At 37.6% G+C, this 16,673-nt stretch overlaps 1 protein-coding gene across 1 annotated transcript in view; it reads right to left on the bottom strand.

The window, feature by feature from the left end:
- The window catches only part of LOC121316904 (importin-11), a 174,426-nt gene that overhangs the window by 124,007 nt on the left and 33,746 nt on the right, over nt 1-16,673 (bottom strand). The window contains exons 7-14 of the mRNA XM_041252240.1: nt 15,167-15,225; nt 11,789-11,837; nt 7,005-7,075; nt 4,936-5,128; nt 3,282-3,434; nt 2,502-2,545; nt 2,060-2,150; nt 988-1,035 (exon numbers count right to left, since the gene is read on the bottom strand). Of these exons, the coding sequence (XP_041108174.1) occupies nt 988-1,035; nt 2,060-2,150; nt 2,502-2,545; nt 3,282-3,434; nt 4,936-5,128; nt 7,005-7,075; nt 11,789-11,837; nt 15,167-15,225 (708 nt within the window). The remainder of the gene's footprint in view (nt 1-987; nt 1,036-2,059; nt 2,151-2,501; nt 2,546-3,281; nt 3,435-4,935; nt 5,129-7,004; nt 7,076-11,788; nt 11,838-15,166; nt 15,226-16,673) is intronic.

Below are 16,673 nucleotides of genomic sequence, written 5' to 3'. Positions count from 1 at the left end.
ACTGACTGTGTCCCTGGGGGTACATTTCCTGGCAGTGCAATTTCTTAAAGGGGTTCGGAGGCTTCATCCTCCCATGAAAAGTATGGTCCCCAAGTGGGATCTAGAACTGTTACTGCGGGCCCTTACGGGTCCCCCATTTTAGCCCATGGCGTCAGCAGAACTGCGCCCTGTTTCACTGAAAGTGGCATTTAATAGCCATTGCGTCTGCCAGATGAGTAAGTGAGTGCGCTGTCCATCGATGACACATGTATGGCTTTCACTGGAAGTGACTCGAGGGTAACATTAAGAACAAACCCATCCTTTTTCCCCCCATTCGGTAATAGTTGTCATTCAAATTGAAAGGGAACATTAGGTTATTACCATAACCATGGTTCCCTGAAAGAGAATGACAACCAATATCTTTCAAGGTTGTGTCCCCAGCTGAGCTCCGATTTCAAAAGAAAATGGCAATGTGCTACTGTGAGGACGTCCCTCTTCAGCAGGAGGTGGGAGGGACTTCCCCCTCACAGCAGGGCCCTGATAGTGTAGCTTTTGCATATTTGCTCAGAGTGATGGTCAGAGAGGCTCTTCCCATTCGATACTGGTTGTCATTCTCTTTCAGAGAACCAGGGTTATGGTAATAACCTAACGATATACTCTTATTAATGCCCTCAAGGTCATAAAATGGATTCTGGTGAGATTGATGGGATGCTATAACAAGAGCTAATCTGGTTCAGTAATAATTATTATAAAGTGTGTATAATTTATCATAACAAGTGACCATAAAATCACTTAATACCCTAAAATGTACAAAGGTGTGTCTACCTCAGGAAACACAAAACCAACAAATAATATATATATATTTTTAAATTCAATTTAAGAAACATAATATAAATAAATAAATAAAACAAATGCCATAACTGACATCCACATACCAACAAACAAATCTTACGCACACACCAATTAAAAACATATACTGTATGATCACAAAATACAAGTAAATCATACCAGCATCTTTAATCAGCAGATGAGCAGAATCCTCCACGTTAGTCGGTCCTGGAATGGACAATAAAATACAGATTACACCAGAGACACAGACTTCCATTTACAGTGTTATGAAAAAGGTTAAAGCTTCATTTTAAGTTCCCAAAAATGTCATATTTCACATACAGCCTTGAACTATGAAGTGGATAATTATCTTCCTTCTTTAAAAGTCACCAAGCAGAAAGTCCCTATCTCTGTAATATCTTCCATTTTATAAACTCAAAGCATCCAATTTGTATTTTTAAATGAAGTTGTAATTTTATGAAGGCGTACACCAAAGCCTCATTAGAGATCAAAGATAGTCCCTTGGTCAATTTGGAACAAATTACACATTGGAAGCAATAGAATCTGCATGGGAGGAGATGGGCAGAATCGGTTTACTCTGCGCAATGATTGGACTGTATCACTGATACAACCTGAGTAACAATACAACACTGATCAGGTTAGTCTTATTTGTACCCTCCGGAAGCACACATCTCAGTTTGCAGATATTTAGCGCCTGTTTTTATTTGGAGGTATCAGAATTGGTCCCTAAGTGTATGCTGATTTATACAAAAGGGTATAGAAAACAAAATAAAGATGTATAGTTGGGTCCAATTTCCCCTTCTCATTAATCCTGCACTTACTCATCTCTTCTATTCTAACATATTTCCAAGAGTCAGTGACTTTGAATCAATGCAATTATAAACCTAATTGGTTGCAATAAGTTAATCAAAACACTTTCCATTAAAAAATGTACTCTTCCAAATGTCAATGACCAAGTTCTCTAAGAAAGCAAACCATAAGAATAAAAAGGCAATTACTTGAGGTATTTTTTAATTGGAGTGGAACATTAAGAAGATTTTTGACGGTACGTACGTATCAGCTTTGTTTATTACTCCACTTTTTTTTTTTTTTTTTTTTTACTTTTTTTAAATTTGTAAAGCCAAGTGAACGGATCCATACAAAAAAAAGTGTGCTTTTTCATTCCTGTTTTCAAACATCAACGCAACAGATATCCATTAAAATACAAATTTAAAAAATAAATACAACTTACCATGCAAATTTTGAACCATCTCTAAAAGAAGAGGAGTCAGCGTCTGACTATAATTGTGGAAAATGTCCAAAAACAGAACTTCTGTACTAGGCTGTTTAAAAAATAAATAAAAAAATAAATAAATAAAACTGTAAATCTATGAATATACATTTTGTAATATGAGTAGGTATTTTTGGGAACTGGTATTCCAGGGAAAGGATTCCAGCAAATCATGATTGGCATGTAGATTTATACCTACATGCCGCGCCATACCTATGTTGGTTGTATTACGAATCACTACCTGTCCTGCCAAATTTTATCAACACACACCTTTAGTTAAAAGGTAATCTCTTCAGCTTTTTGGAGATAGTGTTACCATAAAAAAATAGGTGGCAGTATCAGTACCACCCAGCTGTGAACTAGCTACAAACTTTTTATTTATTTATTTTTTATCTCAACTTACCCTGAGACTATACTTCCAAGAGTCCCCACCTGTCTCTTCCACTGCTAAAGAAGAAAACAGAAATCCAGATGGCAGTCATAATTTTATTATCGAAACAAATCAAATTTTACACACACCACCTCGTACTAAAAAAAGAAAAATCATAATGGAGGATTTGATGTACTGTGCAGTAAGGTGCCCTTTATTTAGCATGCAGAATCATCATCTTAATCTGTGCAATTCAAAAAGCAAGTCCTTTTGTTGATAGACAGTTTCAGGACGACGAATCACAAAATGCAACGAAGCACAGCTATGCCAGGTTAAAGGTTACTTTTACCTTTTGCAATGCGGACGCACTGTCATGTACTGGCACATGTTTACAGAAATATGGTGTGAACTGTGTGGATCTCCCGAGTTACTTATTGCAGCAGTGCCACAAACCAGCTACTGACTGGGATGTACTTTGCTGCTATATCTGTAACATTGAAAATTTAATTTTACAACTGTTTAAGGCTGGGACGATACAGTTTATTTTGCAATATTTTTTTCAGAACGCAAAAGAAACATGTAAATAATAAGTACATATACACCCACCCCTCGTTATGTCGCCCCTTGCTATACTGTGGATTCCAATCGGTCCTGGAGTTGGCTCCCCATTTTTACTGTCTAACTGCGTATGCCTTAGCTGCAACATACATAGGCACTTACAATCACTGTTCGTTTTATTTCATACTGCACATCACCAACAGTATTGCGATTGCAGGCACCTGTACATTTTGCTTCAGTTGTGTAATTGTTTACCAAAACTTTCAGGGTCCTCCTCCCACATTGCAAGCTCCTCTTCTGTTAACAAGAAGAAGTGAGACACCAGTCTTCTACAAATCTCAGTCAGTGTCGGGTAGGTGAAGAATGCTGTTTTTATCTTGTGAGCTTCAAGAGTTTCTGGCTTGCTATCTGATAAAAGGAACACCATTTTAATGAATAGAAGGATAACTTAAAGAATAATAAAAAGCACTGTTGATGGAATCATACCCACATAAAGTCACAGCTTGTCCAATTGTGTAACAACTTATTTCAAATTTAGAAGATGTAGAATTATCTAAATTATTAAAAAAAAAAAAAAAAAGGCAAACATACAGTGTAAACTACAGTGCAGATCAGTCTCTTTAGGGTTGTTTTTTTTCCGTAACCAGGCCCTTTATTAACTATTTAAAAACAGCTGTGATATTTAGATCAGCTGCCACTTAGATCCAGTGACTATAATCACAAATAAAAGGGCTACGCAAACAACTTCAGGAGACATTAAAGTGCTGTATGCAGTTGACAAGCCTTCTAGTGCAATAATAATTCCAAAACAGAACAATGAAAATTCTGATACCATAGTAAAATCAACAGAAATACTTCTATTTAACAAAGTTAAAACAGTTTTTTTTTTCTATAGCATCTTAAAACCAAACATTCTATTTTTTTTTTAATTTACAACAGAGAGGGTCACAGAAAAGCTATGTGGTAAAAAGCTTTAAAAAAAATAAATAAATAAATAAAAAGCAGCCACCTACACCTACATGTTAGAACATGGATTTTACAGAATTATACTATACTGTAGCAAAACATGAAAATGAATACATTTACAGTAGCTATTATTTAGAAGATAGTCTAAATTGTACCAAATACGAAGCTTGTGCTGGTAGTGCGGTTTTCCTTAACTGCACTCAATATCCCCGAAAGATATTGAGTGCAGTTAAGGAAAATTAAGATACTGATAGTTTTTCCTAGTTTGTGGAGAACAGACATAAGCCAGTTTGCATGCTTTGGCTTTATTGCGGATGTTTTCATGTCCACATCAATATCCGTACTGTCGGTTACTTAAGCCCTCTAGTGGTCGGATGAATTTCGTATGACTCAACCATTGGAAGCATTTATAGATGCGCCAAAACTGTTTGCAATTTATTTTTGATACGCGGAAATCGCATAATAAAAGAGAGTCGCAAATATTTCTGGATTTACGGTAGTCACAAAAAACTGTTTAACACTTGAGAGTTACAGGAAGATTTATATAAAGCATCAATGCTGTATTCTTGAAGTAGCAATTTTCTTTCTGCATGCACCAATATTGTTAAGGCAATATAATTATTATTCAAGGAAGACCACCTCAGTCCAATGCTGTGTAAAATGTCTTTTTTCACAAACACACCAATCTCTAGAGTCAATTTTCTTTCAAAATGACAGGAGTACTAATGCAAGAAGAAATAAAAACTGTATTTAAAGCAAAAGACATTATTTGGCAGCATCCCCACTTGTGTACCAAGTTATGAAATTGCTTTCCAATGTACCAATTAACTGTAGATGCATCCTGATAAGCTGACTTTAAAACAAAGCCTGAGAAAAAAAGCATGCATGAGCCAGAGGAGGTAAATCAAAGCAATGAAATGCATGGCTCTGCCTTGAAAGGTACCTTCAATGTTCTTTTCAGGCTTGTAGGCATCATTTTTCACAATCGTCTTAATCAGGTTCAAGCACTGGACTATGAACCGCTCAAATGTAATTCCCTTGCCAGCCTCTGTGAAAACATAGCTGACAGCAAACTCCAGAGAACGTTGAATCAGGGGGATGAAAGGGTATGGGTGATACTCCAAAAAGTCTAAAAGCTGCATTCCAGAAAAAAGAAAAAAAAGAAGATTATTTGGTAACCTCCACCTCTACTATATGTACAGGGTGATTAGAAAGTAAGTTTACCACATCAATAATACAGTCCGTTGATGTGGTAAGCTTACTTTCTAATCACTCTGTATATTAAGTCGCCTATAAAAGCAACATCACCTGAATAAAACAAATCTACCGAGCCATCTAGGAGCAAAACAAGTAATCCATACCAGACAATGATAGGTGGTCACAACAAGGTTACCAAACAGATTGTTATAACTACTATAATATAAATGCTTAAATATACATATGCATTTATAAATGTACAGCAGATATTACATTTTACATGAAAAGTAGGAGCAATTTTTTTACATAAAAATATTGTAAAAATGTACAAAATCCATTCATTTACAGCATATACAAATTCCATTAGGCAGTAAAGCATTTAAAAAAAAAAAAAAAAAAGAAAAAGAAATAAAATGAATGGATGATGAATAAAAGTTACAAGAATAATTTTTTTGTTGTTTCAACAATTTTTTTTGCAAAACTTCAAAAATGTCAATTCAAAAGTATTCATACCCAGACAAGGAAAATTAAAATAGCAGCTAGTTGAGGCACCTTCAGCAATATCTAGGGGTGCACCGAATCCAGGATTCGGTTTCCGCCCGAATACCTAATTTTGAGCCGGGTCCGGATTCGTCCCAATACTTAGCATTTGGTGAACCGAATCCGAATCTTATACCCGCCCAGACGCACATCCGTTTTATTACATCCCTCCGATGTGTCCAATTCTTATTTAAATAAAAGACACAAATCTGGTATTGAATGGAACTGCTGTATTTAATAACAAGGACATGTTTGATGCAGCTCTCAACTCCCTAAATTACTGGTGCCGCACGCACTAAACACGTCATGCAGCTGCTGAATGCAAACATACCCCTGTATGCAACAGCACATTCACATCACACTTTTCTTGGAGTAAAGTTATGCAGTAAACCTGTAATATATAGTAACAGCAAACTGTTGTACTTTTGTGCTTTGTTGCTTTGTCTGCAAAAAAACAAAACTTGTGCTAGACAGGATTTTTTCTAAAATTCTTTGTTTTTGAGATATTACTAGAAATTATACATTTCCAAGAGAGAGAGAGAGAGTGAGAGAGAGAACTTCAAAAGTCAACTGTAAGTAATTTCCTTCCTAAAACACTGTAGGCCATGAAACAACGCATCCAATGTGATCTTTTGAACTGCTTCTACTGGTTATTTTAATCAACCATTAAGCTGCCATGAAATACCCCAGAAAGGAAATGTTTATAAACTAAAACACGATAACGGTAAAATGATGACCGCAAAATCCAGTTTAAAACTGGGAAAGGTCATATTTTCTAATCCTACCATGGAGCTCAGTATGTTTATTATGTCTAGTACATGCTGCAGAGAGCATTAAACTCTGACAAACAGTAAAGTCTCAGCATAGCAACAGTGAGATATTACTTTCAAAAGCGCATTCCTTGTCCACCACACCACACCATGACAGTCCAACAGTCGAAAAGGATTAATTTTCATCCCATCACATTTACTTCAGGTCAAAATGCTCCAGAAACCATAAATCACTGTTATTTGTAATTTTGAAGTGCTGATGTATTACAATACTGCCTATTTCAAATCACTCAATATAATCCTAAATCAAACACAAATCATGGACAGTAACTAAATCAAACACAAATCATGGACAGATGGAGAAATTGTACATTGCTACAAGAAGTCTAATGTGGTTATGTTTTACACCCAGTTCTCTTGCTAACATAAGCAGAGAAATGATTTATTACAAGTATGATAAGAATTTCATGTATTGCATTATTTATTTATTTTGCTGGTCACTTACAACTTTTGTATATAGTAAAATGGTCTTCTCTAGCTTTTCTCTGCAGTTGCTGTCTGGGCCAACTTGTCTGCCTATAGGAAAGAAAAAAATAAGTTATTATAAAACATTCTTTCTGCACCAGAGTCTGGTTGAAAACAGAGAATATAATTAAGCAATAAGGCACAAGAGGGCATGGATTGTGTTGGATATTGTCAGTTCTTGGTGCGTTGTTAGCCAGAAAGGAGAAATCTTAACATTTAGAAGTATAACCTTCCACAAACAAAAATAGTCCCTATGAACATAAAATAATATTCAAGTAAAACATTTAAGTTGTTTTTTTTGTGTGTCAGTAAATGCAATATAAAAACCTTGCTTAAAATGTGTTTCAGTATATTTGTATATTTAATTTTCAGAAAGTCATTCATTTAAGCATTTAACAGCCCACTTTGTTTTGTGGAATTCATTTCATTGAGTTTTTTCTAGCATGTCAATGCTACATTTTAGTACCTGTAAAGAGAGTGATTGCACAGTAGTAAAGGAGAAGAGAGTGAAGAAAGACGAGAGTTGGATGGTTAAGAACAGCACCTTGTTTAAAAAAAGCAAACTAATTCGTAGCGCAAACTAATAAACTGGAAGATATACCCAGATTCACCCTTAAATGCTCTGACTTTAAATTCCTTTCAATTGTGACAGCTAAATATTTAGTTCTTTATTATAAATAAAAAAATGATGCAGAGCGTTAGGTTAATATCATAACCATTTCCATGAAATTGAAATGTAACCATTACCTCATTGGTACTTAACCTTAAATACCATCTAAGCTGAACAGATATATCAAAGCTGCACACACTGCCTGTGACAAAGTCGCACCCACCGCCAAAGGCATAAAAAGTCAGCCGACACAAGCATCTTCATAATTTTTCCTTCAGGACTGCTGCAATCATGGATCATACTATCCAAGGTGTGGACAGTAGCACCACTGCATTGCAAATGTCATTGACAGATGCACCCTGGAATAAAACACAAAAAATTGCCATACCCCTGTAAGGAATGAGCAGTGAGCTTTTCTGGAGGGGGCAAGTTGGAGAGCTCATAGGCAGTTCTGCACGAGTCCGCTATCTATTTGCACAGCCTCTGTCTAGAAGGGGATTGATCACAGGACTTTGTTCCAGAACAGACAATATATCATCCGGACTGCCTCCACCTTTTATCCTGTCAACATAACATGCCAAGGCCCACACTGGGTAAAGCGTGTGGACCTGCAGCTCTCTGTCAGACTGGAAGGAGGTGAAAAGAAGCCACTAAATCCACAGATCGGCTGACATGGACTGCCGATGGTGTTCGGCAAAAGGCAGGATCAGTACAGAGTGTAACCCTTGTCCTGGCTTCTGTAAAAATTAAACAGGTTCTCACTAAGGAGAAACCCTGCATCTCGCTCATCCACTTCGCGAAAGTGATAGCAAGCAAACAGTTGCTTGACTGATAACATTTGACCTAGGAGAATGCGTAGGCTCAAATGGAAGCTTCAAGAGTGCATTGAGGACCACTTTTACCCTCCAATCGAGGAATACTGTCCTTCATAGGAGGCCGACGCCACCTAACCACTTTTAAATGTTTTTCCCCGGCCAGGAAGCTGAGCTCCTTGGGGAACTAAATCAATTTTGATATGGCAAGCTGAAATAGTTGCCCAATAGACCTTTAATGTAGAGGGGGATTTCCTCTCAAACAGGTCCTGCAAAATTGCAGTCAATAGCCCTATTCAACAGACCCAGACAGCTCAATGCCGCTGTTCAGGGCCCAGACCCTGAGCTACAGGATCGATGAGTCAAATGCCATAAGGTCTCCCGTGCCTGACTGAGCAGATCATGGCACTTGGGCAGACTCCACGACTGGTCGCTTAGGAGCTGTGGTGTGCCAAGGGATCTACCGCCAGGAGGTCCCCGTCTCCTATTATGGAGAGCCAGCGGGGACAGTGGGTTGATTCTTATGAGGCAAGAGAGGTCTCCATCAAATGAGGCTACCACCTTAGGGTTCACCTCCACTCTGAGGCGCTGGGACCCTCCTTGAGAACAGGTCAGCTGCCCAGTTTTTCCCTTCTGGGCATATGTACTGCCCGTAGTAATGGTAGGTTCTCGTGTACCCAGAGCAAAGTTTACAGGCCACGTGATGGAGACTAAGCGACCAGAGGCCACCGTTGTGGTTGGCGTAAGCCACCACTTTTGTGTTGTCTACACGGACAAGCACATGCTTCCCTCAAACCCTCAGCAACAATGCTACAAGATCAGTTAAACTGCCTGCAGTTCCAAACCATTATGTGGAGTGCCATTCTACACAGTGCCCCAGCCAAGGCTGGAAGAGTTCATGGTGACTGCCTCTCCTTTTGGTGGCATTACCCAAAGCTAAGCCAAGGCGCAGATTGGCATGCTGTTTGCACTAAGAGGGTGCCCTTAGATCAGTGGTGGCTAATACACCAAACATTGCGATCCATTTTGTGTTATGACCAACAATTACTAGCAGGACTTAATATAATAGTGCCCAATACGCAAGATATTTTCACATTTAAACTTCTGGCTCCCTGTTAAAAATGCAGTCTTGCCTGCCACCAGTTCCGCTGCATCCTGACAAAACGTGCAAATCATTGATTTTTTTTTTTTTTTTTTTTTTTTTTTTTTTTAACAAGAAAAAAGAAAGTCAAACTTCTAGCTACTATTGGTTGAACTTGTATGTTCTTTTGCTACTTACAACTGTGAACATGCTGTAACAAACATAGCCCCTTCTCAAAGTTTTCATCTTTTCATCTTCTGACATACCTTCATTACTTATTTCTTGTAAAGAAGTCGACATATCTGTATTTTGTTCATCATGGTTTTCTTTGGAAACCTCTCCAATCACATGAAAATAATCTGTTATTTCTCCTCATCTTAGTTTGACATGTTTTCAGTAGCCATCTCACTGATAAAGCAGTAAAAATGTGTGATTAACAGACGTGAGATGTCAACAATGGTCAGTAGCAGGCTGGAATCAGACGAAAAAACTTCTCCTCATCAGGCATGCGTGCCTTTAGGAAACTGCTGGACGCAACCACCTCTTCTAAGAGAGGGCGATGGGGAAGAGCACTGAACAGGTGAGGGACTCAGAGCACTCTGAACAGCTGCAGGAGAAACGTTCTCCAACGTAAACTTGGAGAATGCACACAAAACTTGCAGAAAATCCAGTTTATCAGTGCCTCCTTTGCATGCTGCTGCCTCAGGCACGAAGAGCATCTGCTTGCCTGGCCTTGCATATGTCATAGGGATAAAACCCAGTCATCATGCAATAGCAAGCAACTGGGCTGTCAACAAGGCCTGCTCAGTCACAGATTGGGGATTGTAAAACCCCGGTCGGTAGCAGGTCAGAACCAGGACTGTACGGGTTGGTTTGGTACCGGCGAAGTGCCTGTAGCACTGGGTTGGTACAGTAGTGTATAGCTCAAGCAGCAATGCTGCTGAGCAGTAACGCAACAGGGCAAGACCACAGTGGCCTCTTGACCAATGGCATAAGCTCTGTCATTACAGGGACAGCTTAAATCACAGGGGATGTGCCATCTGCCCCCACGTCCTCAGTACGGGAATGTCAGCTCCTACAGACACAGACTTGGAAAATTGCGTACAAAACTCGCAGAAAGCGGTTTGAGTAAAAAACTCTACAGTTGCTGTCTCAGCTTGTTAAAGACATTAACTGGACTGTCAACAAGGCCTGCATGGTACTAGACAGGTGGGCTGGAATAACAAGCAATACAGTTTGGCACCGGTTTGGTGCCTGTAGTACAGGGTAAGTACATTTATGCACAATGGAGGTTCAACATCCCCTACGTCCCCTCTGTCATTCTAGACAATGTCCCAGCAAAACACTGCGGGAGAGACTGTGAGCAGTCAGGCCTGAAGCCGAGCAGAGTCCAGAAACTGTTAGTGAATCAGTAAGGTAACCCTGTTCATTCTACAAGCGGGAATAGGAGCAGGTCTAGGACCTACAGTTGCCATGGGAGCAAATATAGGGGTGCCCATCTATAACGCTCTTGTTTAACCAACTAACCGAAAACTGAGGAAAACCTATTGCTAGAGCCCTAACAGTCTACACATTAATTCTGCAAGCAGATCTTAATGTGGCAATGAGACACTGTGGGGGAAAAACTGCAAGCAGCTTGACTCAGTCTAACGCAAGACAGCTGAGCCCAGCAGCCGCGTTAGTATTTCTGTCGAAAAAAATTTAAATACACGAAGAAAACATACTTTCCTCACACAATACAGTAACCCAAAAAATTACCATTATTTTAATATAGTTTTTATAACAAGTGATTTTTTTTATTTAAGCTTCAGCTGAAGCTAGCAGCTTAAGAGAGAGCACAAGTAGCCGACTTAAGGTGTTCAATCTCAGGGAAGGTGCAGCAGAGCTGCCATCTTCACGCGGGGCAAAAAGACGTTGAGGAACTTAGACAAAAACCACTGCTGAGTGCATAATATGTGGAAGAAAAAACAATATAAACACGTAAAATAATCGCAAGAAGTGTAATACAGAAGCAAAAAAGTCAGATATAAGTGTGTCACTTATCTGTCCGTACATCGCTCTCCTTGCTTCAGGTTGGTGAAAGGAAAAAATCACGATGATGCCTGTGTCAGCAGTCTTTTTATGCCCTCGGGGGCGGTGGCGGGGGCGACTGGATCACAGGCACTGCGAGCAGCTTTGATATATGTATTCAGGTTAGACGGTATTTAATACTAGCTAATGGTTACATTTCATACTTGACAGGCAAATTATTTTATACTTACAGCACTCCAAGAACTGTTTTAGTCTCTCAAAAACTGTATTGAGGAACCCCTAAAAGAAAGCAGAGAAACATTTGTAGGCATTCATTTAATATTTTATTTTTGAAACATCTGAATATATCTTCTTGTAATGTTTTAACAGAGAACACAACTAACAGTCTGAAAGGTCTGTGATGTGAGATCTGTATCATAGATATATTAAACAATGTTGCAATGTATCTTATTTTATTTATTTTATTTTTACTGGAAAATCCTTGAAATTAGTTTTGGAAAAAATCACTTCTGTACCAAATTTGAATCAATAACGCTATGTGTTTAATCTTAATACAGAAAAAAATATAAATCCTATTACCACAACAAGGCAACAAAAAAAAGCTTTTACAACTCGATAGGCACAACATGAAAAGAACAAAATTTTTATCAAAAGAAAATAAATTTACCACGGTAACCGGTGTCATGTTGCTGTACTCTGACTAAAACCATAAGGCCAATTGTCACACAATGTGATCTCCTGCAAGTTATCTGACTGCACCTGCCAGACCCTTCTATTTGTTTCTTCAAGTGGAAAAAAGAAAGAAAAATGCATGTCTGACTAACACAAGTCTCATTTTACACTGGATCCTGAGCTAAATGTTTTATTTGTGAAGTCACCAGGAAGGAAAATACATGTGGTATTTCTGTCTTGGGCGGGTTCTGACAACATTTTGTCAAAATCAACACTTAGTAAATAGTTTGTTTTAAATTACACATGTTTAGCAAAACCATGCATCAGCATTGCAGTATAATTTTTTTACAACAAAACAATAAAATCAAACATGGTGGTATAAACATTCACACTTTCATTTTTCATTATTGAGGATAACCCAACCCCCCACCCCCACCCCTCCTTGTGGATAGAATGGAAAAAATCTGACTCGATGCCCTAAAATATGGAGCACTTTGGGAACCTCTCTGGTTCTGACCAGCCTGACCTGTAAGGAACTGGCGCAGAATGCTCAGTCACTTTGAAATGAACAACCTTTACACACGTGTCTTTATTCAGCAGCTTGCCTTAACTTCCATTTAACTTCAAGTTAACTTCCATTTAAACAAATGCCAAATCCATTCTGAAGTGATCATCCACCAATTTTGTTATTAAATGATATAGGCCTGAGGCTATTCCAAATCGTGATGTACTTGAAACCTACTGCAGGCTAAGAATAAAGATTGATATTGTTTATCATCAGTCACCAAAGATGAACCCACACTGAGATTTATTTTATCATCAAAGCCTGTCCTTCTGGAGTCTTCAGAATAAATGTCAAAGAACAAAGCTGAGCGGGGAGACAAATGTAATTGGGGGTCTGGCTCTTTTGAAAAAACAATTAACAATAACTTTCCAAACCCAACTAAAAAGCAGCACATTCTTATTGCGGACTTGTATGGGTCTCCCATGATTAGGGCCCTACCTATTTCACAGACCGTGAAATTCATTTTGCACCGTGAAATCTGGTCTATTTAGAGTACTTTTACCCAAATAAGTCATATGTTCCTGATGAGATTGTTAGCTTGTTTCAATTTAAAAAAGAAAGCTCATCATGAACGGGACAGAATTTACTGATTGACACGTGACAGCAGCCAATAACCACTGGGGCTCTACTCACTCGAACAAGCAGTATTCCAGAATCTCCATTGGTTGGCACAGTTCCCAGATTTTAGTAAGAATTTACCTGTCTTTAATTATCAACACAGATGGATTGGCAGAATTCTCAAGGTTATAGAAACACACTGAACAATAGATATGATCACAGCCAAACCAGCTACATGAGGTGTGTCCCTACTGTAATGCTTTAACAGTGAACTAAGATATACTTCGGAATAAAAGTACTAAACATGCACTAGTGAATACTTAGGGTTGCAGTAAAGGATTAAAAGAAACATCCTGCTGACACCATGGATAATTGATGTACAATGTGCATGCAGCAGTATTCCACCTGGTAACAGCTCCCTCTCACTGAGACCAAATGTGATCAGCTCCCTCTCACTGAGACCTATTGCAGTAGACCTAAAGCAATACCTGCTGCTACAGTACTTACAACCAGTACAGTAACATGTGTCGTGTTTTTGGATATAAACATTAAAAAAAAAAAAAAGTATTCTAATATTGTTTGCATATTTTCATGTTTGAATCAATCCCTCACACATTTTAAATAATCACCCATCCATCACGAATACCAATTTAGATTTATATGACAAATGACTAGATCTGTAGAATCTCTTTTTAAATGTTGCACCCTATTTATATCTTGATTTTAAATTACAAGGAGATTAAATGATACTACAGCAAGCAGCTATCGCTGGTAATGTACTGGCAAAGTATACTAGCTGCAGATCAATGGAATTCCTTTGACCACTCATGACAGAAATTATAGAAAACACTTAGATTAATACATAGGTGGTATGGACTGAATTCCATGTCTGAGGATTTAAGGTAAAAAAAAAAAAAAAATTTGTATGAAAATATCTATATTTGCATCTGCTGCTAATTAATTTACTGAAAAAGGGCAAAGCAAAAACTACAACCCTTTAAAAACTTATTCAGACCCCCATCACTCAAATAGAAAGAAAGAACCTAAATAAGTTTGACAACTCTTCAACATGTACAAGTACAAGAAGACAGACAGCTTAATCTGCGAAGGCTCTCAAGAGAACCATGTTAACTATTATTATAAAAGGCAGAGTGTGATGGGATCATGAGGTCAACTCTGAGCCAGCGTTAAGTCTGGGGAATTTAACATGCTTTTCATAACTAATCTTGGCCTTGAACAACCTTAAAAAGGTGAAAATATGCCCTCTTCAATTTCATTTTTACATATATCTGAATACAATCAATGAAACACTCACCTTTATTACTGAGAAAAAGGGCACTCAATTTCTGGCAATATACAGTACTGCACAGACTAAAGGCAATGAAACACCAGGCAACCTTTTTTCTGAAAACGTTAAGCAACCGGTACTATACTTTTCAATAATAGAATTCAATCTAGAACATCACATTTTTTATTTGATAAAACTGTTGCCATTTGCATAAAAATGTAATAATCTACTACTAGCTGCTTCAGCAGTTGCTAGAAAAGATTTCCTGTGTTCCTAAAATCTACGTGAAACAAGTGCATGCTCACATTTGTATTTATAAGGCAAGAAATGTTTGGTGCTTCATTACTCTGGGCCATTTGTCAAACACTTCTCTAGGCTATATCAAAAAAATGTCATACATAATTTAAATTAAAACTTCTGCAATGTTTTACAGAAGTTTAATTTCTTATATATATATATAAACAAACACTAGTGAAACCAAAGCACAATGGTGTTGCTGGTTGTTGTTTGTCTGACGTCACTTACCATAACCTCCATGTTCTGATGTGGCTCGACAAACCCATGCACCGTAAGCTTCCGTAAAACTGAAATAAATAAATTTCAAATCATTGATATACCTGCCCATCTATTCCACAGTTTTAATTACAGATAAGAGAGATCAGCAGATAAGAGCGAGTGGTGCCACAGTAATTCAAGATTTAGATGATTGCAGATTAGAGGCAATAAGACAGTTAACGAATCCTGACTATTATAAACTCACTGACTTGTGACTATTCAAATTAAGGAATGCATTGACACAATTTTAAAATTGGCGTGTGAAAATAATCAGATAACAAGCCAAGAATTTAAATTTGTCAATAAAATTCCCAAGTAAACCAGTATTTTATACAGTGCCTAAAATAAACAAGAATATGCAGAACACTCCAGGAAGGCCAATTGTTGATGTATATTTGAGGGAAAAAAAAAGTTGCACAGCTTTCATCATTCAAAGAATTCTAGGGATGTCATAAATTGTCTTACAAAATTGAAAGTACAAAAAAAAAAAATGTGTGTTAGTTAGTGTCTATATAGAAAGTTTGTATACAAATATTCCCCATGAGTCAGGGTTACAAGCTATGTCATTTAGTTTGGAAGACAGAACAGTTTTTCCCCCTCTCATTTTTTATAGGATTTGACAATTAATTTTACAAAATAATTATTTTACTTTTGAAAATCACTTCTATCAACAAGTAAAGGGAACAACTATGGGATCCCCATTTGCTCCAAATTGTACATCTGTTTGTTGGTAAACAGGAGGAGAAGACCATTGATGACATCAACAAGAACCCTTTTGTTAAATCACACTGTTGTATAGAAACTATTTACAGACAATATATTAATGATATGGGATGGGACGGAGCTTGAGCTTAATAAATTCTATACCTATATGAACAGTACAGATGCAAGCCTAAAGTTTACTATGTATTTTAATGAAACACACATGGATTTGGATGTTTATAAATATGATTTCAGGTTTATTACATACATCAATCTATAGGAAAGAAACTGATACCCCATCGAGAGCTTCGAGTTTCCACCCTAGACATTTGATTAACAGTATAAACAGCCAATTTGTGAGATTGTTAGAATGTGGTTATGAGGTATCGAACATAAAATAGAGCAATTAATCATGCAGCTACTAAATCAAGATCCGAGTTCATTCTGATTTAAACGTTAAACAAATTGAAGAGACACCAATTTTTAGGACTGATTATTCAACACAAGCTCAAGATGCTGAATTATATTAAAACATTGGAATGTATTATAGAGTGATTATACTTTAAAACAATTTGTGGAGACTCCTCCAAGAATAGTGTTTAGACGAGCTCGTAGTCAAAGAGATCAATTGGTTTATAGTGATTTAAAAACAGTATCACAAAGTACATGGCTTGGCGGTCAGACCAATGGAAATTACAAATGTGGCAATTGTGCCATGTGTTGCAAATCTGTCAACTCTGATTCGTTTTGTCATCCACACAGTGGAAAACGCTAT

The sequence above is a fragment of the Polyodon spathula genome, chromosome 1 (assembly GCF_017654505.1).
Source record: "Polyodon spathula isolate WHYD16114869_AA chromosome 1, ASM1765450v1, whole genome shotgun sequence".
Lineage (NCBI taxonomy): Eukaryota > Metazoa > Chordata > Actinopteri > Acipenseriformes > Polyodontidae > Polyodon > Polyodon spathula.
Note: the sequence above shows the minus strand (reverse complement) of the source record. Positions and strands in the feature narration are given on the sequence as shown.